Source organism: Mytilus galloprovincialis, chromosome 8, assembly GCF_965363235.1.
Source record: "Mytilus galloprovincialis chromosome 8, xbMytGall1.hap1.1, whole genome shotgun sequence".
Lineage (NCBI taxonomy): Eukaryota > Metazoa > Mollusca > Bivalvia > Mytilida > Mytilidae > Mytilus > Mytilus galloprovincialis.
The window spans coordinates 15,411,113-15,438,458 of record NC_134845.1 but is presented as its reverse complement, the minus strand read 5'-3'; the positions used below and the strand labels follow the sequence as shown (position 1 = coordinate 15,438,458).

Below are 27,346 nucleotides of genomic sequence, written 5' to 3'. Positions count from 1 at the left end.
TTTTCAATACCTCATATGAGTATGTTTGATGACATTTATATTTTAGGGAGTATTTTATGGAAAATTTAGGTGAAGGTTTATATCAGAAACGTAGAACTGTTCTAATGTAAGTCAGACATGGACAATGAACAGCATACCAGTTTGATTGTTGTCATGTGGCTTCCATGCAAGCTTTCCCACCTCCACAAAGAAAACTCTTTAATCCCAGTGTAGACCAGATTAGTTTCCCTTACCAATTTTTTTAACGTGATTCACCAGCACAAATATGTCATCTAGAGAGCTGGAAATCAGCATACCCTTTATTTTATCTGTTGTATGCATTTTAAGACTACATAAATCCTAATATCCCTGTCATTGTCCCCAAAACAAATTTATTATTTCTTCAATATAAAATAAAGGAAAGAAATATAAAAAAAACTTTCTTTAACGCATTGATGACTCGGACTAAATGGACTAATAACAGCACTAAATTGTAAAGCAAATTGTTCCCAGGAATTAAATGAAAAATTATAAAGATGGTATTTTTCTATGAAGATATTAAGGCTAGTTTAGTTGTTTTACCATTACTCACTAAACAGAAGTCAAGGGTTCTGTTTTTCTCAACAGTTCACTGCAAATAAATAATTAACATGATGAAATAGCATAAGATTTTTTATACAAGAGATCATTTTGTAGATGTAGAAGATAGCACCATTTAGTTTTTATGGTCGAAATAAACATTTATCTGAGGTCTTGGGTCCTGTTTATTACATTGTGTATACTTAACAAATAAATCACTGAAGAAACAATTTTAAACTACCATAAAAATCCAAAACAACCTCTTCTAAGGTCAACTTTGCAGAGTATTTTATATGATTTTTAAAAATAGTGTTGAACTATATAAAAAAAATGATAATAATCAATTCAGAATTGAAGCACTTACTTAAAAATATTGATGAGTATTTCAGCATAACATGGCTGAGCTAAGTGAGAATTTTTTTTATACATTTTATCATCATGATTTCAACTTAAAGATTTTGATTTTTCTTTTATAAACTTATGAAAATATGTAACTCTGTATCCTTCAAATCCTCCTGTGAATGCTGCCATTTGCTGTTGTTATGCTAGTATGAGTATGATACTTTGGAATGTTATTTTTTTATATTTTCCTGCCAGCACTTATTTTATGATATATATAATTTATTATGAGTAAATTTAGTTTGCGAGTATATCATATAATTACATGTATATATTATAGATCTCTGTTAAATACATTGAACCACAAACGTCAAAATTATTCAATCGCGTAGTGGAATGAACTATTTGTGGATTCTTATAAATTCTATATAACTTTTGGACTATTTTGAATAACAGTCTATTTCCTGAAATTACTTCTTACATACTTTTGATTTTTAACCCTATATTGCACCTGTGAAATTTAAAAAAAAAATTGTATATACATTGAACGACAAATATATGTGACATATAAAATTTTCTGACGTCTGGCACGCGAATCAATGAATGTGTTTGTAGAAAGATGTTTTTGATTTCTGTTAAATTGTTCCTTTTAAAATTGTTACAAGATGATGACTGATGTACCCATATTTTGACTATTTTATTTATTATGCCTGTTTAGTTCATGCACAATTGTAAATATAAAAGAATTTGTTAAGACTGTCATCAAGGGGAGAGGTTTAGTGCTATAAAACCAGGTTTAATCCACCATTTTCGACATTTGAAAATGCCTGTACCAAGTCAGGAATATGACAGTTCTTGTCTATTCGTTTTTGATGTGTTTTGTCATTTGATTTTGCCATGTGATTATGGACTTTCTGATTAGATTTTCCTCTGAGTTTAGTTTTTTCGTGATTTTACTTTTTAAGGTAGCACAATACAAAGATTTTATAACTCCAACTCCAAAATTTTAAAATGCTGTAACTTTCTCAATAATGCTTGAAAATTTATGAAAGTGGTAGTTTTGGGTAGTTAACAGATTACTCTTTCAAATTAATGCAATGTTAGTATTATGCAACAATTATGTAACCAATTATAATGTTAACTGTGTCTAAAATATTGTTCACAAAATTTCCACTTTCAAATGAAATTAGCTTCCTCATAGGTATCCCTAGAGGGTTGATTTTATTATATGTTGTTCCTACGGCCATTATCTACAAAAGGGTGTCTCAGATTTCAGATAGAATGTATAGAACAAATTTTACACCTAATTAAACATTATCTTCTTTTATGTGGTTAGGATGTTTACACTAATTAGAGATTTATGAGAGAATGGAATACCATAGAGACAATCTGAGACACCCTTTTGAAGCCCATGATGTGTTAATTAAGATTTCGTTTATAGGTTAGACAATACTTGGTCATGTTTTATGAAGATTTAAGCCCAAGGCGAAGCCGAGGGCTTAAATCTTCATAAAACATGACCAAGTATTGTCTGACCAATTTAGAACATATTCACACTTTCGAGTGACCTTACAAAATTAGCCTTTCCCATTGCAATATTCAAACCTTAAAAAGAGTTCACATTTTATAATGAACCAAAGCATACGTAATCATCATTTCAATGGATGAAATGAAATAGCACTGACATAGTTTGTGAGGACCGAATAGATAAATTGTTTTCTTCTGCTTCAGGTAAAATTTAATTCTAATATATCTTGAGATTTTTTTTATTTTAAAAAGCAACACAATGTTATATAAGTCCCCTTTTTGAAATTTGATTTTTTTTTATAAATATAAAACTCTGTATAAGCATTTTAATTCAGACCATTCAACGTTAAATGCATATGTTTTTATTGATAACTTTATATGCATTGTGTTTCTCTGTAAAAAAAATCCTTTGCTTTATGTATCAGTCTGAAATTAATTTCTTGAAAGAAAATAAATATCCCTCAAATGCCCGGTTTATAATAAATAAATATTATTTTACCTCCATCCTTACCGACTTTGTTTTTAATTATTGTATATGTGTATCATTAGAACATTTATGAAAATTTGCAAAATTCAAAATAATGTGTTTTAATCTTAGCCCTTTCATCTTTAAACAGTAGGCTCTTTTCCAACGGAAAATGCCTCAGGTGTTTGTATACTTCATTAGGGCAGTTATTTAGAGTTCACTTTCATAATTAACTGACAATGAAAAGTCATTCATGTATAGTATTTTATAGTGCATGGAAAACCATGTACTATGAAAATTAGAGGGTGAAAAACTGACTTTTCATTGGACGAGAAGGGGTGAGTATGTTCTAATAAAATTTTCTGTATAGTTAAAGAGATGATAGAGCTAAATTCTTTCAAGTGAACTTACCCAGATTTTGCCTCTAATTACATAATAATTGATTACATAATGATTGCATAATAAAAATATTACATTCATTTAAAAGATTAATCTTTTATCTATCTATATATACCTCTTTTATTATTTTCTATGCATTCATAAGAAAGTTACAGCATTTCAAAGGTTAGTGATTAGAAGTAAAAAAATCTTTGTATTGTGCTACCTTAAGTAAGATTCAAAATAACAAATTACATAGTTTAATTAAAGCTCTTACTGGAAATGATAGACTTAAACATACAGTAAAAGCTTCCACTATTTTTACAGGAAATATAAAGTTTAAAATGAGTCTTCAAATTACATTAAAGGAGGTGAAAAATCTATTTGATATGGTATGCTTTCATCATAGTCTTTCAAATTTTATACTAAGTCCCATCTTTTTTGAAATTAACATAATTTTCTCTTTTTCTTATACACAAACAAGTGCTCATACAATTTTCTGTTGTACATGTACTTTTTAGACTAAGTGTGTTTTGTTATGCATGCTTTACTGTAAATATATAAATATGTATGATTGTGTTTTTGAAAACAGTTAAAAAATTGTATACCAAGTATGTATGTTTTGGTACAAAGCTAATTAATCTCAAAAGACATTTAATATTACAACTCAGGAAACTATTTTTAAGTTTCAGGACTATAATTTGCAAGCTTTTTTTTACTCCCCCCCACATTCCCAGATAGGCATATTAGTGTTACACGTGTCCCTACATAAGTGTCAAAATTGGTTTTCGTAAGTTTGCATTAACCAAAGATTATGAAATTACTACATTATGCCTATTATCACATAATACAGATCATGATTGAATTTCAGTGGCGCCACTTTTACTGCTCTCAAAGTAAAGGCTTTTTATAAAGTTATATGCAAAAGGGGCATCATCTGTGTCTCATGGACACATTCTACATATATTTTGTTGTATTGGAAACCTATCTTACACAATGTATATTCAAAATCAGTAATTAAAGTATACTCTTCTATTGTTTCATTTTTGTATGACTCACATATGATGACAATGTTCACTATTTCAAAATTTTCTTATTTAGTTCATAATTCCCATCAGGTGAACTGGTAGATAAGTAATTAACAGCTGCTGCTTATGGTTTGAATAATTAAAATTTATTATTATAGGTTCAATTTGCTTACTGTTAGAATCATTTTTATGATGATAGGTTCAATAGTTTTACTAATTTGTGTCAGTTAATCTTTTTCCAATTTACATTTTTACAATGCTATGCATTTTACAGGAACATGAGGAATATTTTATCTCTTTGCCAATTGCAGAAAAAAATGGTTACTTGAGTTTTTTATGGAACATAGATATTTGTATATTAAAAATAAGATGATATGTTTTTACAGGAGACAAATAAATGAAGAAGTAAGAAAAATGATGGGTGAATTATTTACCAATCTGGAGGAAGAATTAGAGGGATTTATTTTCTATGCTGATAAATTGGATGGATTGTAAGTTCATGTTTATGTTACATACCATTGCAAGACTGGCCATGATGATCAACCTGATTTTTCTTATTCTGAATATATCTTAAAAAACAAGATAAAATTGAGAATGGAAATGGGGAATGTTTCAAAGAGAAAACAACCCGACCATAGAGCAGACAACAGCAGAAGGTCACCAACAGGTCTTTAATGCAGCGAGAAATTCCTGCACCAGAAAGCGTCCTTCAGCTGACCCTTTAACAAATAAATATACTAGTTCAGTGATAATGAAGGACTGCTATGTCATTTTTGACAGGTTTTATAGTTTGGATAATATGAAGTTTTCAGTTTAAGTGAAATAGTAACAAATAACAAATTTTCTCAGAATATGAAAGAAAAAATTAAAAGAAAAATCAGTAGTATTGATATATTTAATTGTAATTTGTTTTAACAGTTACTCCATGTACATGCTAGTAAGAATGAGTCAACATGTTAACAATGCACAAGATGCTGGATCCTTTCTCAGTGTTACATTTGCAAGCTGTTTAGTGAAAATTAAGAGAAACTTTGATAAATTTGTTGTAAGTACTGTAATTAGGCTTGATATGAATATTAAATTATAAGCTGTGAATAGGGAATATACTACCATTATTCACAAATAAAAAAAAACAGAATGGGGAATATAGTGTCTATTTATCCCAAAATTAGAAAAATGGGAAACAAATGTGCATTGATTATAAATGTTTATCATTGCTGAAGAGGGTGTCTGTACGAGAGGCAAAAAGACTCATCTGTGTTGGCATTAAGAATTATCATTACAATAAATGACACAAATACAAGATTAATTATTGTGATTTTAGAAACGACTACAATCCAATAATGCTATCAAAACATAAGATTTGTTTTTGTTTTGTGAAGCCTTTTTTCTATTGCATTTTTTATGAAAATAAAAAAAATAAATTTGCTCAATTCTGCATTTACAGTAATCATTAAAATATAGAAAATTTAAAGTGTTTCCTTTGAAATCCTTTATTATCCTATAATTGTTTACTTTTAATACATTGTGACTTGGATTGGGCTCTCATACCATATCTTTATATTTATATTTATATATTTACATAAAAGAATAGTATTTTAACAGTTGAGATAAAAATGGTATTTGCAGTAATCAGATACCTGTGAAAAACTCACATTAGTCAATAAAAGATTCCACAGAAAACTAAACATTAGCTTGACAAGGGCTTGTATGTTCAAAGTTGATATATTTGTTTATGTGATTATTAAACAGACTTACCTTTATGAATTTAAACAACTTCAGGTTGACAATGTATCTGACAATTTTAAAACACTCTCTGGTAAGAGGTTAAGAGGTATGGTTATGATGCTATTTTTTTTAATTTAATAGCAAAACCAAATAGCTGCAATAGAAGATTATAAAGTTCAGAAGAAAAGCAGATGTGGTATCATTGGATTTGTACATAACTTTGGGGTAAGCTTGTTTTCAAAATATTAACAATTCTGATTAACAAATAGAAACAAGAATTATATTGTGTGGCAAACAAACATATATGCTATTTAAATGATTATGAATACATCAGTAGACTGTGTGTCAGTAAATTTGTCACACATTCTTTTGTAGTGATTGTTATTTTGATTTCTGATATAGGATTCTCACATATATCATTTTTGTCTTGCCTGCAATAAAAGTCCCAGTATGAAAGACATAGGTATCTAGTGGTGGTGGCAGGGGAAACTATTTGTTTGAAGCTTAATATTTTATAGAAGGTTGGATGCTTCATATCTTATGTTATGAAGTTTTTCGTCTGTAATATGTCCAATATCCCTAACCTAATTTTCATGATTCAGCAATTGCTTATAATCATTTCTGAGTTTTTATGTCCTGTGAATTTCTCAATTATTATTAGAAATAGGATAACAATATTTGGTGAAAGGGTTCCTAGAAATGTCTACACACCTCACACATCGGATTCACCATACCTTGGCCTCATTTCATGGATCAGTGGTCACAGTTAAAGTTATGTAATTAGGTCCGTTTCTCAAATACTATAAGCAGTTGGTTAACTGTATGTTGTGTATGAAATGACTGAAATAGCTATATGTTGGTCTGACAGGTTTCATCTGACCTTGACCTCAATTTCATAGTTTATTGGTCAATCTCAAGTTTTTGTGATTTGGTCTGTTTTTCAATTACTATAATCAATAGGTTACCTGTAATTCATGTATGGAATGATTCTAAGTTGTTTTGGTCTGTAGTGTAGGTATCATCTGACCTTGACGTAGTTTTCATGGTTAATTGGTCAATGTCTCTTTTACATTTTTTTCTGTTTTTCAATTATCTTATGCAATAGGTCTACTGTTTTTTGTGTAAAAAACTATTTGAAGGGATATATGTCTGTTTATTTATTTGACCTGAGTTTCTGTGATGCTTTTTTTTAAACCTTTATCTTTGAAACTTTCAACATATAATCAATGAAATGCAGGTGAGACATTTCAGTGTGTGCAGTTTTGTGTGAAGATATGAGAATTCCTGTAAAAGTAATATTGATCATTATTGTGATTTAAATTGAATACAATTTGAGTTAAAAGGAAAGACAGTCATATGATTCATTTGCACACAGCAAACTGGTGAGGTTATTGGAGTGATTGGAGACTATGAGTTATTTTAACAGTATTTGTTTTATACAGGAATTTGCTAATCAGGCAGAAAGTATATTTAAAGGATCAGATAGGCACACACATCTAGACAAGTCTTACTCTGCTCTAGTTAAAGTTGTATATCAACAAATTGATAGGGTTTCAACAGAACATGGGAAAACTCCAAGAGAAGTTGTTATGTTAGGTAAGTATATAATGTATTTCTACCATTAATAGTTCAGTTATTATTCAGCTGTTTTAGCTCACCTGGCCCAAAGACCTATCCTGCCCTAAATTTTTCAGACAAATCAGACAACTTGTTGTTGGGTTGCTACCCCTGAATTGGTAATTTTAAGAAAATTTTTCAGTTTTTGGTTATTATTTTCATTATTATTAATCATAGAGATAAACTGTAAATGCAATAATGTACAGCAAAGTAAAATTTACAAATAAGTCAACATGGGTAAAGTTGTCAGTTGCCTTAAGGAGTAATTGCCCTTTATAGTCAATTTTTATCCGTTTTTGGTAAATTTAATTAATTATGGTAAATTTTTACAAAATGTTTTCTCTGAAACTACTGGGTCAAGTTCAGTAAAGGAGTAAAGCCTGATAAATGCAGGATGTCCAACATTTAATGAATGCATGTAAATTATATTATGTCTGAACTTAAAAGCGAATGCTGCTTAAACTTTTTATACTATATTTCAAGTAAAGTTACATATACATGATCTTTAAAAACTGGTGAAAAGTAGAATCACAAAAATACAAAACACTGAGGAAAATTCAAAATAGAAAATCCCTTATCCAATGGCAAAATCAAAAGCCCAAACACATCAAACGAATGAATAACAACTGTCATATTCCTGACTTGTTACAGACATTTTCTTATGGAGAAAATGGTGCATTAAACATGGTTTTATAGCAAGCTACACTTCTCACTTGTATGCCAGTCGCTCAAAATTCCATTGTATTGATAACTATATGTGAACAATACAAACAGTAATAGCAGGTAAACAAATTTGTCAAAATAGGGGCACCACTAGTGTTATAAGCTGAGTAAGACATATCTCTTTTTTTCTGTTTCAGAAAACTTCCATCACATGTTTTGTAAGTATATTTACTGCACAATAAAAGGCCTTTCTGCTTTTAATATATCACTAAATTGATATTTAAAACTTAAAAAAAAAAAATTGATTATGCAGTAGAGCTGCATTAGCCATTTTTAAATTACCTTATATACAAAAATGGCTAAATGGTTTGTACAAAGTGATAAAAAAGATGAACCTTTTTAGGGAAAAAAGTCATTGCCCATATCTTTCTCACTTACAGCAATGATATCATAAAAGGTAGTTGACAAACAACAAAAATTTGTGTTCACATTTCCTGCAGTTTTTGTCTTGTTTATGATACCCTTCATATTTCAGGGAGAAAAAGAATTATCCTTATTTATGATATTTTGATGTTATTGGTGTTATGGGTGTATGATATAATTAGTGTCGGTATTTAAATTTCAAACTCAATTGAAAGGGAATATATATGTTACTGTTTTATATTGATGATAAAGGTGTGCTAATTTTCATTTATGGAAAAGTGTATCTTGAGTAGAATTAGGAGAAACTGTATTGTATTTTAAGTTTGGCCTTTGTAAAATCAGGTTTTATGAAGGATAAGCTTAAATACAATTTGGCTATCTTCATTCTAATGCACATATTAAAATATATTTCATTTAAATAAATATTTTGGCTGACAATGACATAAATGAAAAAGTCAGCGAAACTATTGCATCGTCTTCAGCATCTAAACAATGAGACGTCATATGTATTCTCACAATGTCAAACAATGTCAAACATAAACACTAGACATTGTTATACCTTTTGTATGCTTCAGAATGGTTTGCATGTTGACAAAAAGAAAATGTGGAGGCTGCAAATGTTAATTTCTTGTTTATTTGCGAGAAAATACATATCCCAAAAATTTTAAATGGTGGCTTTCCTAGTAAGGTACTTGTATAATGTGAAATCTAAACCTTCAAAACGTTTATTGGCATCCTATATTATTTATCATTAGAAACAAATTACTTTACATGGCATATTTTTTTCAGTTTGAAATTTTAATTTACCATTGCAGCCTGAATTCTTTATAAAAACATAAAAGTTCAATGATTTTGATATTGTCAGTGTATACTTGCAAGTGAGTGTAGTATTCCCATCCAAAAGATGGATAGTGTCTTTTATTTTGCTTTCTATCAAATCTAAAATGCAGTAAGTCATGATTTAATATAAAATTTATTTGTTTTTTTTTAAATTTTGTATAGAAATAGTCAACCTACTTTTATGAATCCTTGCACTTAAAGGAATAATACATGAAAGCTACAGCCATTGGCTTAGGATATTACTGTTGTACATTGGGGTTCGTGTTGTTTATTCTTTAGTTTTCTATGTTGTGTCATGTGTACTATTGTTTTTCTGTTTGTCTTTTTCATTTTTAGCCATGGCGTTGTCAGTTTGTTTTAGATTTATGAGTTTGACTGTCCCTTTGGTATCTTTCGTCCCTCTCTTTAATTAATTATCTGTTTTTCTGTTTTTAAGCCGTATTGTCACAGTTAAAGATTCCGTGTCTAGATGGAGATAGAAAGGAAGCTAAGCAGATCTATCAAGACAACTTATCAGTTTACACTACAAATTTACTGGGTAGACCACTGGAGAAAATTCAGGTATTACTGTAATGAATAAAGAAGATTTAAGATAAACATCATTGAAACAACCCCAAAAATATAAATATTTGAATTGGGTATTGGGTATTGGGTCACATATCTGGTGATTAGGCAAATATTTACCTAATTATGAAATGGATGACATAGATTATGAGCAACACTCATCAGAATGTTCATTATATCTTGCCAATATATTAAGGACACTGTTTTTTACTTCAAACAATAGGATGGACAATACTATACAACTATTGTTTTTTTTAAATGAGGTAGATATGTGGTTTTATTGACTTTTGGAAAACTGATGTTCACTGAGGTCAAGGGCAGATGAGAATATCTTTTTTTCAAAGTCTTGCATACCTTCATCTTTTGATGCCGAACCAAATTCTAAATGATAGATATTTTAAAAATAGGATTAATTGATACTGTCTGTCAACTAATATTTTGAAAAACAAAAATCTAGGTTCTAAACATTTTGAGAAATAAGATTAAAAATAATGTTTATGTTCCAGACCGTATGAGTATTTGGACCGTACGTGTACGGTCTGGACCATATGCATACTTTTTCAAAATACCCATACAGTCGGACCGTACACGTACGGCCTGACTAATATTAAGAAGTTGGTCAAGTTTATAAGATACAAATGCATATTACAGTTGAACATAACTTAACTCTCAAATTAATATAAAAAAGTTCAATTGTAATTGAAATAAAAACTTTATATTTTAACTATTTAAAAAAAATCACGCTTATCAACTCTGTTAATCTCTTGTATTTAGCATGTCGATCAGTTATACATTAATTGAATTATGATCACTGAAATTGAAGATATCTGAAGTAAACATAACAGTTGTTTTAGAACGTTTAGCAACTTTACTACCAAAAAAATGCAAATGCAAAGGAACATGCACGAACTGCAAACATCTACATTTTTACATGTAAAAAATATTACGTTACTTGTTGTAGCAAGTGTCATGCACCTTGGGCGAGTCTACCAAAATAGGATTCAGATATACAATTAAACAAAATGTTTAATTTCAATTGTTCGTTTATTCAGTTTATCCATCTAATTGTAATAATAACAATTTGTAAAACTAAAAATAAAGATTTTGATATTTTTTTTTAAATATAACCCATATGATCCAATCACATGTATGGTCAGCTAGTACTGGACCATACGCGTATACTCGTACGCGTATGGTCCAAATACTCATTTGGTCTGGAACATTTACACATATCAATATTTTGCAGGTATTTTTTGAAGGAGTAGAAAGTAAAATTGCATCAGGTGTCAAACCAGAAGAAGTTGGATACCAGTTAGCATTCAGTAAACAAGAACTGAGAAAAGTTATCAAGGAATATTCTGGAAAAGAGGTAAGGAGACTAAGTTAGCCCTAACAGAAAATAGTAAATATTCTTCAAAGTCTTAAAGATATATAATACATTACTGTAGTTTAAGTAACAATATTCCTAAACCTAATTTATACTACAAGGCAATTGTCCCAGCTCTAGAAGTTTAATTAGGTTTAATGAATAATGTTATTGTAAATATAAAAAAAGGAGAAATGGTATGATTGCCAATGAGACAACTTTCTACAAGAGACCAAAATGACACAAAAATTAACAATTATAGGTCACCGTACGGCCTTCAACAATGATCAAATCCCAAATCCCATACCGCATAGTCAGCTATAAAAGACCCCAAAATGACAATGTAAAACAATTCAAACCTAAAAACTAACTTATTGTAAAGTATACATAAATGAGGCAGTAATCTGCCAATATATTATATATTAGCCTATAACAATGTGGTCTTAAGCGTGTTATGTTGTGAATGATCAATATCTTTGGCAGAAAGTTCATGAGGTATGTAGATACATTGGTGGGATATATATAGTTGTGTCTTGGTAGAAGTACATTACTACAGGATACACGACTTGTTTAAACAAACTTTATTCATTCAAAAGTGTCTGTGGAAATCAGGACTATTCAAGTCAATTCTCAGTTTGAGATTTGTTAAGAGATATATCTATGACATTAATATCTAGATGAGGTAGCAAATTTACCTGACCATATCGGGAAATAGGTATTTAGTCGGATCTTAACACGTACTTGTGATTTGTATAAAACCGGTTTTGATGAAAATTAACGAAGAAATGTCAAAATGTTCAGGACTTAATTAAATCCGTATTTCGGTAAGATGGTGCAAGTATAAGATTTCTATTGCATCTTACACTTTGAGAAGGGAATAATCTTTAACTACTTTATTCACATATTGTGTAAAAACGTTAATTTTGAGCTATGAAAGTCTTTCTGAGGAAGTTTTAAAAAATTGCAAAGAAATATTTTTACAGTGGGTTAGCTTTCATTAGTCTTCACTATCTATAGATTAACAACTTTTGGTTATATTCATAATTTAGAAACATCATTGAAGGTGGAGCATGATTGCACAGCTAATTAATTATATTGATGTGCCATTTGTATGCAAGAGTGACATTCCGTTGTATTATGTGCCAATTCGAAAAAGTTATGCGAGTATTGTCTTCCCTTAACAGGTTCATTTTTTTATAATTAAGTTTAGGTTTCTGATATAATTTTGAATAATTACAAAATGTATCAATTCACTATATTTCAGTTTTTGTTATTGATGTATCAAAAACATTGATGTACGAATATGATTTCTTAAATTTGAAACGTTTAAACTGATTACATACCAATATAATAACGGTTCATCATTTTTGAAAAAGACTATGAATGAAAATTGAATCATTAATCTTCCTTTGATGATAGATTGATTGGGAAATGAACCAGAGTGATCTAATGGTAATCACAGAGAGGGACCAGCAAGCAATTTTTAATTGTAGCTTATTCAACGTTAAAACAATTTATCACTATAAACTAGTGTTGCTTTATACAAATATAAGGACTTTGTTAGCTAAATCTACAAATTTTATTAGATATTATGATTTTTTATTGCAATAGATTAATATGCTAGATGAGGTTCAGTACACGATATTGCTTTTAATTTCTAAGAGAGTTATTTGAATTAAAACATGACTTTAAAGATGCCAAATTTTTTTCTAGGTGAAGAAAGGCTTGGACCATGTTTACAAAAAAGTAGAAAAACATTTATGTGAAGAAGAAAATTTGTTACAGGTAAAAGATAAATATTTGATAAAGGCAACAGTAGTATACCGGTGTCCAAAATTCATCGATCAATTTAGAAAAAAACAAATCATTGTTACAGTACAAAACGAAGGGATAAATAAAGGCAACAGTAGTATATCAAAAGTCATAAATAGATAGAAAAAAGCAAATCAGTGTTACAGACCAAAACCCAGGGATAAATAAAGGCAACAGATATATAACGATGTTCAAAAGTCATAAAAGAGGGGCTAAAAGATTCCAGAGGGACAATCAGACTCACAGATTGAAAATAAACTGACACAAACACAAACATGGCCAAAAGAAAAAAAGACAAACAGACAAACAACAGAACACAACAAAAAAAATAAAGACTAAGCAACACAAACCCTACTTTAAACTGGGGTTGATCTCGGGTGCTTCTGAAGGTTAAGTTATAAAACTTAAGGTGGTATGGGTGTCTTCCTCTATCTTGGATTGTAAAAAACAGAGAACCAAAGGTCCAGATTTTTTATCAAGTTAGCAAAATTTGATGCAGGAAGGCAGATATTTAATGTGAATTTGTATTTAAAAGAACTTATTTATAAGAATATAACTTATAAATATTGATATTTTTGCAAATGATGATTATTTTTGGTTGTTTTAAAAAAAAAATTAAATTGGCATTTTAAGGGGAGGTAACTCTAAAACAGTGCATTTTCTAAAGGATTCTACATAGAATTTTCCTATTTTGTATTTTAGCCGGAAAAAATGTACGGTGACCCTATCTTTTCTTTTGATATTCTCAAAGCATTGTCTGAAAGCTATCTTCTCCTTAAGTATTTAACAATTCTATCATTTTGTTTAGTTTCTAATCACAAAATTGTGTTTTTTTCTGTATAATCCATACAAAATTTGTCATTTTGTCACACCCTGTAGCTTGAGAAAATGCGCGGTGACCTATCATTTTCATAACATTTTTCAACATATATCAATAGATACTACATTTTCGCAAAGTATGAACAAACTCTATCATTTTTATTTTAGACTCCCATACCACCTTAACTTGAAAACAAAGACAAAACAGACACATTACAAAACCAATGAATAAGTTTTAGATATATTTATGGTTTATTCCTAATGATGAATGATGAATAAAGTTTGATGAAAATTGTCAAATATTACAATACTTAAAAAATATAACTCAGAACATCGAAATGTTTGTAATCACATAATAATTCACACATGTAAATCTTTGTTTTGTAGGTAGTGTGGTTTTCAATGCAGGAGGAGTTTATCAAACAAATCAAACATTATGAGGACCTTATAAATAAATGTTATCCAGATTCTGGTATATCATTATCATTTAGTGTCACTGATGTTCTTCAATTCTTCTCAGAAATAGCTCAGGCACACTGAGAGGTCAGTTACAGAAAAATACACATGCAAGAGATTTAAGACTGAGAGCTGGAGAGTAAAGACATTTATATGAACAAGTGTTTGAAATAGTTTCGTTTATTACTGTTTCTACCTTCATCAGATAATTTTTTTTTACATTTATGCGAGTGATATATACCAATGATTATACCTTATGACAAATTGTAAACACTGAGAGTCCATTTAGGATTTGTCATATTAAACACATGTGAAACTAAGCAAATACCTCTTGTTGGTATTTTGCCAACATAGTTGATAAGTGCAAGATAATTGTAACACTGCTATCTTTAATTTGCACATATTGAATTAATTCAAATGGAATTGAAAATCAATTTAGTATGTTATGCATGTGATACTAGTTTATATATATACAATGAATGTATGTCAGTGCTTGCTTGTTAATAAAGTGCAATATTATTGTGTTGTAATAAAGATATCTAAATGAACTGCTTTTTATGTGTCATTGGTAGTCTTATATCACAATGCACTTAATAGTGTTAATTAATGGTTATTATGCGTCAAATACAATGCTTTAAGAAGAATTTATTGGAGATCAAATTTTGTGCAAAATTTAGTGCATCTAGATAAGAAGCCTTTAGTAGCATAGATGAAAAGAATATGCTGACAACGAGAAAGCTAGCTAACAAAGAGCTACGAATAAGGGTTTCACAACTCAATATGTTTTTTTCAGGGAAAAATTGGTCTTAGACAAATAGATGACCTGCACAAACATTTTGATTATATCAATTTTGAAAAAAATCCTTTTAAAAGCATATGCTAATAATTGTTTTAAGCTTACCTCAAAAAGTTAGGGCTACTTAAAAGGTCACATATTCTGATGTCTACAAGCAGTTCTCAAATATTTGCGTACATTAACAAGTGTTTGATAATGGGTTATTAAGATGAAAAATATAAAATACATCATAGTTTACTAGGCACATCCAGACTTTTTGGGCTTTGTAAAGTTTCATGATAAATCTAGCTAGTCGGACATAAAATACTTTGCAATAATTGTTTAAGGATGTTATTTTGTTCACTTGCGTTATTGATTGATCATTTAAGCTTTGAATTGTCTTTCATTTTCTTACTTTAATTTGTTGCTCCCAGTTCGGTTCACTTGCCTTTTTTAAAAAAAATGTGAATGTGGTTTTGAAATTGTCTAAAATAATAGATTTTAAATCATATGAAAAATTTAGATGTGATACACTCCCCATTTCAGCCTGAACTTGCTTCTACATTCCATTAATTACATAAACAAGTATATGATCATTAAAACATTCGGTTTGAAGAAAAAAGCTCAATAAAATGCACTTGTATAAAAAGATTATTATTTATTTTTCCATTCGTTTGATGTGTTTGAGTTTTTGATTTTTCCATTTGATTAGGGACATTTTGTTTCAATTTCTTTTGAGTTTCGATATTTTTGTTATTTTGCTTTTTGCTACAGCAAGTATTATATTCTATTCAGATACAAGATACAGAAATAACAAAGTTATACAGCATGTTTTAAGACCGTATCTGGTAGTGTATACCACCCTCACAAAATACCCTAAACTTCTTTGAGATCATTTTCAAAATTTATAATGGTATTTTCAGGTTGCTGATTACATTTTGACAGATTGCCTCTTTTATCACTAACCTATAAGTCGATATATATATATATATATATATAAAGTTAATTAAGGATACCAGTTCCTAGAAAAAGAATATAACTTAATCATGTTAATGTAAGATGATCTAAAATGGCTTTTTATTGTAAAACATGCTTTTCATCTGGATTCAGGTTTGAAATGATGTGCTATTAGACTATACATCTTGAATATACAAGTAAAATCAAACTACACCTGCTCGCAGTGACTTTCATGTCAATTACTAAATATAGGTCAGGTAGATCATTATGACCTAAATGCCATGCTCTATTGAAGTTGGTCAACTTTTATATTCAAGTTCATTATTCAGTGGATATGGCCCCTTTAATTATTTTCATGTTTTGATACCAACATTAAAAATATAATATAAATGGTAAATTAAGAGATGTAAGATTGCCAATTAAACAATTATATACAAATGTAACAGAGTTCAAATGACATGAATTTAGGCAATTAAAGGAATTCATCACACGACATGGTGAAATATTAAACAATCATCAAGTTGTTAGACGAGATGTTTTAAATAAGAAATACAGAAACAAAAAAAAAGTAATCTCCGATAATAAAAAAAACAACGAGGTAAGGAGAACGGGTATTATTCTTAATAGAGTTGACATATGCAGGATTGAGCTTCCTACGCAGAAACTGCTCCAACAAAGTTATGTGGAGGAAAGATTAAAAGTGACACTCCGTAAATTTTATGGATCCTATCACAAATCGGTTGATCCATACAATGTGTCTGTGTCTGAAAATGGCAGTTGTTATCTTATAGTTAGTTTCTGTGTGTGTTGCATTGTCGTTTATTTTGTGCTCATCAGTGTTTCTGCTGTTTTGTTGTTTTCTACAACAACAAAAATGTCATGACAGTCCATCCAGAGTACCCGAGATCACCCTATTTTTTTTTTATAGGGTTCATGTTAATCATGAACAGTTATGTCTTATATGTTGTTTTTCGAGACTGGTTATTTTTGTTTTCTGTTTGTTTGTTTTTCGTGTTTTGATATCAATATGTTTTCGACTTATTAGTTTGAATATCTCTTTGATATCTTCCCACTATATTATTGTGTGTGAAGTGCCAGACATGCTTACTTCGAGTCGAGTTTGTAACTGCTTTTATCATATAAGTGGAGTGTTTGTTTGAAATGTTGATTTTGTTTTAAATAAGATTATAACTTATTTGTCTTGTTCAAGTTTCGTTGACAAAGAAAACAATTCTAGCAACATATATCTAAAAATTTCAGTAAATATAAATTTTAAAAAATGTAGTGTAAACTTAAATGAAAGCAACCCATTTATATGATTACTCAAAAGTCAGATTCGATTTGGTGAAAATAGAAGTACTATTTTGCTAACTATGTGTCACAGGCTCAGGCACACTGAGGGGTCAGTTACAGAAAAATACACAGGCAACAGATTTAAGACTGAGAGCTGGAGAGTAAAGACATTTGAATGAACGTGTTTGAAATAGTTTCGTTTATTACTGTTTTTACCTTCATCAAATTTTTTTAACATTTATGCGAGTGATATATACCAATGATCATACCTGATGACCAATTGTAAACACTGAGAGTCCATTTAGGATTTGTCATATAAAGTACATGTGAAACTATTAAAGCAAGTAACTCTTGTTGGTATTTTCCCACCATAGTTGATAAGTGCAAGATAATTGTAACACTGTTATCTTTGAATTGCACATGTTGAATTAATTCAAATGGAATTGAGAACCAATTTTATATATGGTTAATATGCATGCGATACTAGTTTATATATATACAATGAATGTATGTCAGTGTTTGCTTGTTAATAAAGTGCAATAGTATTGTTTGTGTAATAAATGTGGTGTAAACTTAAATAAAAGCAAACCATTTATATGATTAATCAAAAGTCAGATTTCGATTTGGTGAAAATAGAAGTATATTTTGCTTAATATGTTTCAGGTTATAACACATAGGCATTGAACATTAAATACAGATCTCGTGTTATTTAAATTTTGGCATGGACATATACGGTAAAAAAAATTTCTGCAAGGTGGGTTCATCTGATAATTTAATTCAGTTTTGTATTCTAATCAACTATTCAGAAAAGATAACAACCATTGTTTTCCTGTTTTTTGTTGCAGGCACTTGATATTTTTGTAAATCTAGCTTACAATATTCAGCTTTTTAGCTCACCTGACCTGAAAGGTCAAGTGAGCTTTTCTCATCACTTGGCGTCCGTCGTCCGTCGTCTGTACACTTTTACAAAAATAATCTCCTCTGAAACTACTGGACCAAATTAAACCAAACTTAGCCACAATCATCATTGGGGTATCTAGTTTAAAAAATGTGTGGCGTCACCCTGCCAACCAACCAGTTGTTTTACTCAGCCTGAGAATTTTCTCAATTTTTTTATTCTCAGCAAAACACACCGCCATAAAAAAAAATTCAAATATTTTTTACTCAAAGTTAAGAATATTCTTAAATATTTGAGTATAGCCAAAACCATACTTAAGTATAAAAAAATAAATCTTAAATGTTGCTTTGGAGGATATTTTGATATAGAATTAAATGTCAATAGGGTTTTTACGAATTCCAAAGCGTATAATTAGGGATATAGTAAACATAAAGTTGGTCGTGAATTTTTTTTTCAAAGTCGAAATTTTAACATTTTAAATCTTAAAATTTCTACTTTAAATGAAACCGTATCCGAAAAAGCATACAGTGTCACATCTTAAAGTTAAAACTCTACTCCGTCCAACATTTTTTGTTTGGTTTATGTCTTCTTTTTCATAAATTTTCTTTAGGATAAATACTCAACATCAAATTTGACTTCATTTTCTGTAAACACAAATTACGTTATAAACAGAAATGAAAGTGTGTTTAAAAAAAATAAAAAAATCAATCTAACGACTACAAAAGTTATCTAATATAATCATGAGAGCATCTAATATCTTTTAGAACCAATAAGATCCTTTGAGCAGCATCTGCTATTCATAGAAATTAATGAATAAGTATGATTTTTGTCAAATGAGCATAAGTATTACATAAATATGCAATGTAGTAAAAATATTCCATATATGGCCGTAACCTTTTCTTTGAACATTGAAAACATTACTGAGTAGCATACAACATAATTTAACCTTTAGAATTCAAAATATGTCTTATAATTCTGTGATAGCATATGGGAATCGAAAATTTAAGTTGATAACCCCATCTTTGTTAGTCATGTGTTAGTTGGTTGTAGCACATTAATCATACCGAATTTTAAAAGAGACCACAAAAAAGCGACCAATTAAACAGTTTCTCTTTGTAGATACTCATACACTAGTAGTATTGTGCACTATATATCCCGCTTGAATATCAGATATTTATTTGATATTACCCAAGATATATATGGTGATTTACAGAATAAAAAATACACCCCCCCTTTTCCCCCAGAAAAAAAGAAAGAGAAAGAAAGAAATTTGTAAAAAACAGATTAAGAAAAAAGACTGAATAATTGGGTAGTAAACTTGATGTTCATTTACCAAATACATGTATAATTAAGGAATAACAGTACTGTAGTTGAAGAGTTGCCACCGTCAATTGTAGATTTGACGGTCGCAAATGTAGTTTTACTGGCGACGCGTAGCGGAGACAGTAAAACGGAGATTTGCGACCGTCAAATCAAAATTGACGGTGGCAACTCTTCAACTACAGTACTGTTATTCCGATTCTAATGCATTACAAAAAGAAAAATACGATAAAACTTGAAAAATGTCTAAATTTGTCAAATAAAAAAAAATCCGCGAAACTTCATGAATGATTTTGGCACAAAGACGTCATGGCTAAACGTGACGTCATACAAATGAAAACTTACAAACTGGCGGTTATTACGTTAATTATACGCTTCAAATTCGGATAAAATTACATTAAAACGGCAAATTCGAGGCAAGTGTTGTTTTATTTTCGATTATATAGTAGTAATCGAACATTTGTTGATTCATCAATTCAAAATGGCGGGTCTCTCCTTAGTTACGTCTGGTCAACTGTGGATTTGAAGGCAACTTTTAGCCAATGAAAAAAATTGTTACATCCAAATTGCATTAGAATAATCAAATATACCTAATGGCACCATATCTACTGATTATTATCTCAGATATCCAAATTATGACAAAGAAAGTTAAATAAACCCCCCACTTGCTTGGTTTTAAACATATAGTAGTTAAAATTGATTAATGCATCATTTGTGCAGTAAAGTGACAGATTTGGGGGAGGGGTTAACTGGGGGATTTATATATGTCTTTGATACAGACAAAACATCTATCATGTCAAAATCATGCTACCGAACAAAATTTCTATATGCACGATCAGAACACAAGAATTTTACAGAAAACATTTCTTACTGAAAAAAGAAAAAGGGCCAATAGAATTATAGAATACGGAAAAATAAAACACCCTCCCCACTCCCCTTTTCCCGTTATCAAGACCCTCATATATCATTGTGACTAATAGTTTTTTTGTTGTTCTATAAAACAGTTTATTTTCGAAAAGAATATTTTTTCAAGTTATTGTTAATAAATGAAATGGACAATATAATATGCCATGCCTTCTCACACGATGTCGTACTTACATTTTCTCTTCCTGACGGTGCAATATGATATTTAAATCAGAGCTGTGTTTTACTACTTGCATAATTGTTAAATTGTATTAAATTCTGTATCAAATTTACATATCTTGAATGTCAAAAACGGAGTAAAACAAAATTTCGAATTTTTTTTTCTGTCACTTTTATCATTACATATAGTGGCAGCTGTGGATGAACAAACACCTTTTTTTTCTTAGGGTCAAAAACAAATTATTTTGTCTCCATAAACTGAAACCAAATCCAAAAAACTCCCCTTCCCCCTCCCCCTCTCCCTCCCCTGGGAACAGTATATCAATATATATGTTCCTGCCCCCCTCAGAAAATCAAACGGTTGCTGCCGAAAAACATCCGGGTTCTTTTATGTTTCTTTTGTTTGTTTGTTAGTAGCTCTGTTTCTCTTTAATTAATAACTGACTTAAAATTGTCACATGGTGTTTTCTTATGTCGTCTTAATACATAATGAATGTTATTGATCCGTAATAAATGTTTAGTTGGCATGTCATACGCGATAGAAGTGCGGACGTGAAAGAAAGCACGCTTCACGTAAACGTCAACGAAGATTCTGTATAAAAAAATATATAAAGAAATAAAAAGATATAACAAGTAATATATATTTATAAAAAGATACGGGTAAATAACTCAAAATATTTCAAGTTCTTTCTCTTTTAATTTCAAACAATTGGTGAATTCCCCACACATTATTTGTGAAGATAAATACAGTATTCTGTGACTTTTTGTCCATTAACAGAGGCTTACAAACTTTCCATTTACCGATGCTTACAAAATGCTACTTGCCATTTTATCTATCATAGATTCTTTTTATGTTTTACATTATTGGTAAATAGATAAAACTGAGTTTTAGCGAAGTTTGGTATACTTTTTAGTTTTCAAACATCTATTTTAACGCTAACATCACTGAGAAAAAAATTCTCAGCAAAGAAAAAAAATTCTAAGCTGAGAATATTCTCAACGTTGAGAATATTTTTTTTATGGCGGATAAAAAAGTTCCCATTCTTAGTTGAGTAAAATAATTCATTCTGAGAATATTTTTTAAGTAAAAAAAAAAAAAGTTTTTACGGCGCCGGGGCCTGGTATATAGCTCAAATGTTAATAACAAGATATTTATGATATTTTTTTTCAAATTTATTTAAAAAATAAGTTTAATATTTTACCCATAGTTTGCTGAAATGGTAATAAGTATAATGAGCCAATAATATTCCCAGAATATATTTCTGTATTAGACATGTTTCACATGAGAATATTTAAAATGACATAATATGTGTGTATTACTTCTGTTACTCTGACAGAAATTGCTGATTTTAAATTATATTCTATTATTGTGTTTAAAAAAAGAAGAAACATAAAATAACTAATATGCAAATATACATCAATTAAACTAATTAATCATGTGATTAAAGTAATAAATACCCATATAGGTAAGAACAATACACTAGGTTGTTAAATTTCCAAAAATGGTTATAAAAGTAAAATAAAAGCTATGATTCATGGGATACCAATTTTCTTGGATTTCGTGGGTAAAGGGTTACCAAGAATTTTATAATCTAATTACAATCCTATGTTGACAGGGTAATGAAATGGGAGAGACATTATCCCGACAGGCTGCTGAGTATAAACTAACACCACATCATACTCGCCATAGAGATCTTACTCCTTATATAATCTTATTTACAATCCTATGTTGACAAGGTAATGAAAATGGAGAGACATTATCCAGACAGGCTGCTGAGTATAAACTCACGCCACATCATACCCGCCATAGAGATCTTACCCGTTATGCTGATTTAATGGATTGGCTGAAAGCTGATGATTCAAAGACATTCTCTGTCTGAAAGGCCGAGTTCACTTGAACCTCTCGAGTTAACTTTACTTAATCTGGTTTCAACAATTGGAGTTTACTTGAACCACTCAAGTAAACCCTTCGTACCCTGGTTCCAACCCTCACCAAAGCAGGGTTGAACTCGAGAAACACTTGAATGACGTCAAACCAATGAGATTTGTTCATGTTTTTTACATGGTCAGGGCCTTACCCTATAATTGCTTAGAGTTGTTCTGAATAGCAACTCTTAGTGTGTTCACGTGATACTCTTCGAACTATGAAGTCAGTTCTAGAGTTTAAAGTGAACTTGGCCTTAAAGTCCCACTTTTTATCATGTATCAGAGTGTATATCTGATTAATTATATATGCAAAGAATCATGGATGTTTATCAGAAAACATGTTTATACAAGAAAATTGGTCACAATGTCCTATAATTTATGTAGGAAATAAACACCTAGTGAAGTTTTGTTAACATTGATCTACATGGTTAAACCACTCGCAATGCCTGTTAAACTACGCTGGAGATCAAAATGGGTATTTTCCATTTTTATGGCAATTTTAACATGGGTTATGGCTTTATATTCCTTAACATTTTAGATATTGTTAATGCTCTGTGTAAAAATAAAATATAAATGTAATGCCTAAAAAAAAGCATAGAGCAAGACATGAAAGATTTATTATTAAAGTAGAAGTATTGTAAAACAAAACACCAATAGATAATCCAGATATATTACTTGTAGAACTTGCATTAATCATGTTAATACAGTGACATTTATAACAATTTATTTAGCTTAATTGAACTCATGATTTCTTACAACTGTATAATGAACATAACAATACTTGATTGTTTGTTACTTGAACTTTATATCAACTTTTTGTAGGTTTATACAGAGAGTTTGAGTAAATTGTATAAAAAAAGAAGTCCTAGATTTTAAAGAATTTGCTAAAGAAAGATAAACCACTATTCCAGATAGAGTAAAACTAGGTGGGTATAAGTGAAGATTTCACAGAGAATTAATTTGTTGTGAATAAGAGTTTTTACTTTTAATAAATAGCAATTATTATACAAGAACTTACACAAATCATTAATATAGTAAAAATAAAGAATATCAAAAAATACTATTCTTGTCTGACATTTTCTTGAACTACTGACTATAAAAAGCAAAATTGAAATAGCTCAAATATAACCAGTATTATAAATATATGGAGATAGGGTTTGCTTTCCAAGGAAACAACTACAACAATGATCAAACCTATGCCATAAAGGAAGGTATGAAAAGATCTTATATTTTCAAGACATTTTTGAATTTTTGTAACAGGTGCACAAGCAGCCTCAATGTTGTCAGGTTCATCAAAAAGTTTACAGAGATTTAAAGCCAGTAGAAAGAGTTCAGGCTCCATGCAGAGTGTAGATTCTGCAACTGTTTCATTCCATGGGTCAGATGCAGATATAGCCAGTCGTCATTTTTTTTATCAGGCAAATAGAGATATGAGCCATAAAAGTGACCTGTCAAATAGTGTCCACCCGGAACCTTTTCACATAAAGTCATATTTACATGTGTCTTTTGCTGTGAAAAAGTGTTGAGTGATAATTTCATGATATAATACTATTAAACTATGTCTTGTCAAGGTTTTATTTTCCATAAGAGGACACTATCAAAAGAAAAGCATCCAACTATAAATAAAAAATTTAACTCAACAAGGAGGAAACCATTTTGCTTAACGTCACGGTACCCAAATTGCACCGAGTACCCAAATTGCACCTATTTAGCAAAAATAGCAGCGGAAATCTCACAAAATATCCTAGAGACTAAACAATGTGTTTTTTTTATGATTTGATACTATGCACATCTTTCAACATAGGTAAAAATATTTAGATATACACAAAACTTTCACAGTATTTATCAACAGATGAAGAGTTTACTGAAAAAACAAAATGTACTGAAACGTTGCCATACGACGTCATCAAAATGACATTTTTTTTAATTTGCAAAGACAATATGTTACAAGTATCCATTTCTTAAACAATGAAGAGTAAGCATGGACTAGATATCCAATTGTTCAAAATTTTTGAAGAAATTAAACAAAAGATCTGTTATTCGACATTTGACGATGCGAATTTAAGCATGGATGTAATTTGGGATACTTCTCATTACAGAATCATTGATGGTTTGGAGGTCACTTCAGACCAATTTTTCTATGATTTTATATGGATTCAAAATTAAATTGGTGAAACCATATAGTAAATAATGATAAATTTACAAAATGAACACATAATGAAAACTTTTGTCTAAAGCATAAATAAACAAAGGTTAATAGATGCAATTTGGGTACTCTCGAGTTAATCTTTTTAGATATTAACCAATAGCTATGGAAAATAAAATGTAGATCACATTCAATTTGAATTTTGGTTTTGGCATGTGCCATTGAGGGCTTTCCTGCAAGATGGGATTATCTGTTGTCACGATATCATTTTATCTAGTTCTATATTTTTATCAATCATTCAGAGTAGGTAATATTGTTTTCCTGATTTGTTGTTGTAGGTACTGGATAAACTATTGAGTTAGTTGGAGCCATTTTGTTTGGTAGAACAGGATTTTTGTGTTCGATTCTTTCATCTGATTGGAGATCCAATGAAGGAAGAAAAGGAACTAGTCAATGTAAGATTGTTATTGGTTTTGAATCTTTTATGTAATTCATGTAATTCGGCAGCATCTTTATTTGTTATTGCCAACATGAAAATTTTCATAACATAAAAGTTATAACTAAACTTGACCCCTTTTTTCGGCCTTATATAGTTTGCTGTGCAGTATGTGTTTACTCATTATTGAAGACTGTATGATGACCTTCAATTACTTCAATGTCGTTTGGTCTCTGGTAGAGTTTTGTGTCATTTGTAATCATTCCACGTCTCCTTTTTTGTTTATTTATAACTAATCATCAATAATCAATTAGAGTTTTTCAATATAAACCAACATTTTAAATTTCAATTTTTTTTAAAGCAAAAAATTGCAAAGGGATCAGTTTCACAAGCCATTTAGGATAAAAACTTGCAATTTTAAATTTCAAAAGCATTTCCTAGTAATCACCATATTCAATCTTGCACATGTGTCTATTTTTTCAACAACTGGAAAAACAAATGCATACAAAATTTCTGAACTTACACTAGTTAGACATATGAGGTGTGTTGACAAAATATCCTACTAGGTGACACTAGGTAAAATTAAATAAATCAAGAATTCAAAATTGATACTTAAAGCTGGAAGAGAATAATTAAAGAATCAAAATAAGCTTAAAATATTAATTGGTCATGGTGTTCCTTTTTGAGATATTTGAATTATAAAATATGGCGGGAAAAGACTGACTCGGACTTTTATCTTATTGCATAGGTATTATTTGGGTCTCAAACCAAAAGAAAGAAAATCAAGAATCTGCTTAAATTTTGTCAAATGACCTTTTATGAGCTATTAAGTCTTATGTTTAAAGATAAATAGGTGTTATGGGGCAAAATATTTAACCTTTTATCGTATGGAAAAACACCAAGGCGTCCGAACATTTGACATTTATTTCAAAACCTCACCTGAGGTATTGGAATTTGTGACAATAATGCACTTAGGTGAGGTATTGGAATTTGTGACAATAATGCACTTAGGTGAGGTATTGGAATTTGTGACAATAATGCACTTAGGTGAGGTATTGGAATTTGTGACAATAATGCACTTAGGTGAGGTATTGGAATTTGTGACAATAATGCACTTAGGTGAGGTATTGGAATTTGTGTCAGATGTTCGAACTCCTTGGTGTTTTTCCATACGATACAAGGTAAAATATTTGCCCCATAACTGCCATTTATCTTTTGATATAAGACTTAATAGCTCATAAAAAGTCACTTAAAAAAATTAAAGCAGATTCTTGATTTTCGTTCTATGAATTGGAGACCCAAAAAATACTGATACAAACATAAGGTAATGTTTCCTATGATATGATCTTTCTAATTTTACTGCCAAATATAAGATTTTACCTAATTTTCACCGTCCACTGAACATAGAAAATGATAGTGCGGATATGTCATAAGTACATGGATTTCCCATCCGTACAATCATTTTCGATGTTCAGTGGAAAAATAGGTAAAATCTTATATTTGGCATCAACTTTAGAAAGATCATATCATAAGGAACACATGAGTAATGTGTACTAAGTTTCAAGTTGATTTGACTTCAACTTCATCAAAAACTACCTCTACCATAAACTTTAACCTGAAGCAGGACGGACGAACAGACCTGAAAACATAATGCCCATAAATGGAGCATAAAAATAGTAAGACTTGTAATATTCATGCCAACTTTTGAAAGTTCCCATGGGGGTTTTCAGTGAGCGACAACAATTTTAAAGGTTACAATTTTTAGCGAAGTATTTTGCGCAATCTGGATTGTCTAGAAAAAGTGTCATATTTGTATGATGCTTACATGCCTTTTTCTTAAGTCTGTTTGCATGATTCTAGTTATTAAATCAGTAGAAAAAAGATGAACACGTAGCTAGCAGACCAGAATAAATTTTCTTGTGAAAGGA

General features: G+C 30.0%; 1 protein-coding gene across 6 annotated transcripts in view; it reads left to right on the top strand.

Annotated features, from left to right (window-relative positions):
- LOC143085157 (exocyst complex component 1-like) overlaps positions 1-27,346 on the top strand; it is an 80,784-nt gene that overhangs the window by 20,210 nt on the left and 33,228 nt on the right. For 2 of the 6 annotated variants that reach the window (XM_076261357.1, XM_076261359.1), the window contains 10 exons: positions 47-106; positions 4,683-4,787; positions 5,215-5,341; positions 6,166-6,249; positions 7,467-7,620; positions 8,502-8,522; positions 10,004-10,128; positions 11,378-11,500; positions 13,211-13,282; positions 14,516-15,132. In XM_076261357.1, coding sequence (XP_076117472.1) covers positions 47-106; positions 4,683-4,787; positions 5,215-5,341; positions 6,166-6,249; positions 7,467-7,620; positions 8,502-8,522; positions 10,004-10,128; positions 11,378-11,500; positions 13,211-13,282; positions 14,516-14,668 — 1,024 coding nt within the window. In that variant the 3' untranslated portion in view covers positions 14,669-15,132. Of the gene's footprint in view, positions 1-46; positions 107-4,682; positions 4,788-5,214; positions 5,342-6,165; positions 6,250-7,466; positions 7,621-8,501; positions 8,523-10,003; positions 10,129-11,377; positions 11,501-13,210; positions 13,283-14,515; positions 15,133-27,346 lie in introns of those variants that run through there. The other 4 variants (XM_076261358.1, XM_076261356.1, XM_076261361.1 and 1 more) reach the window with 2 other exon arrangements.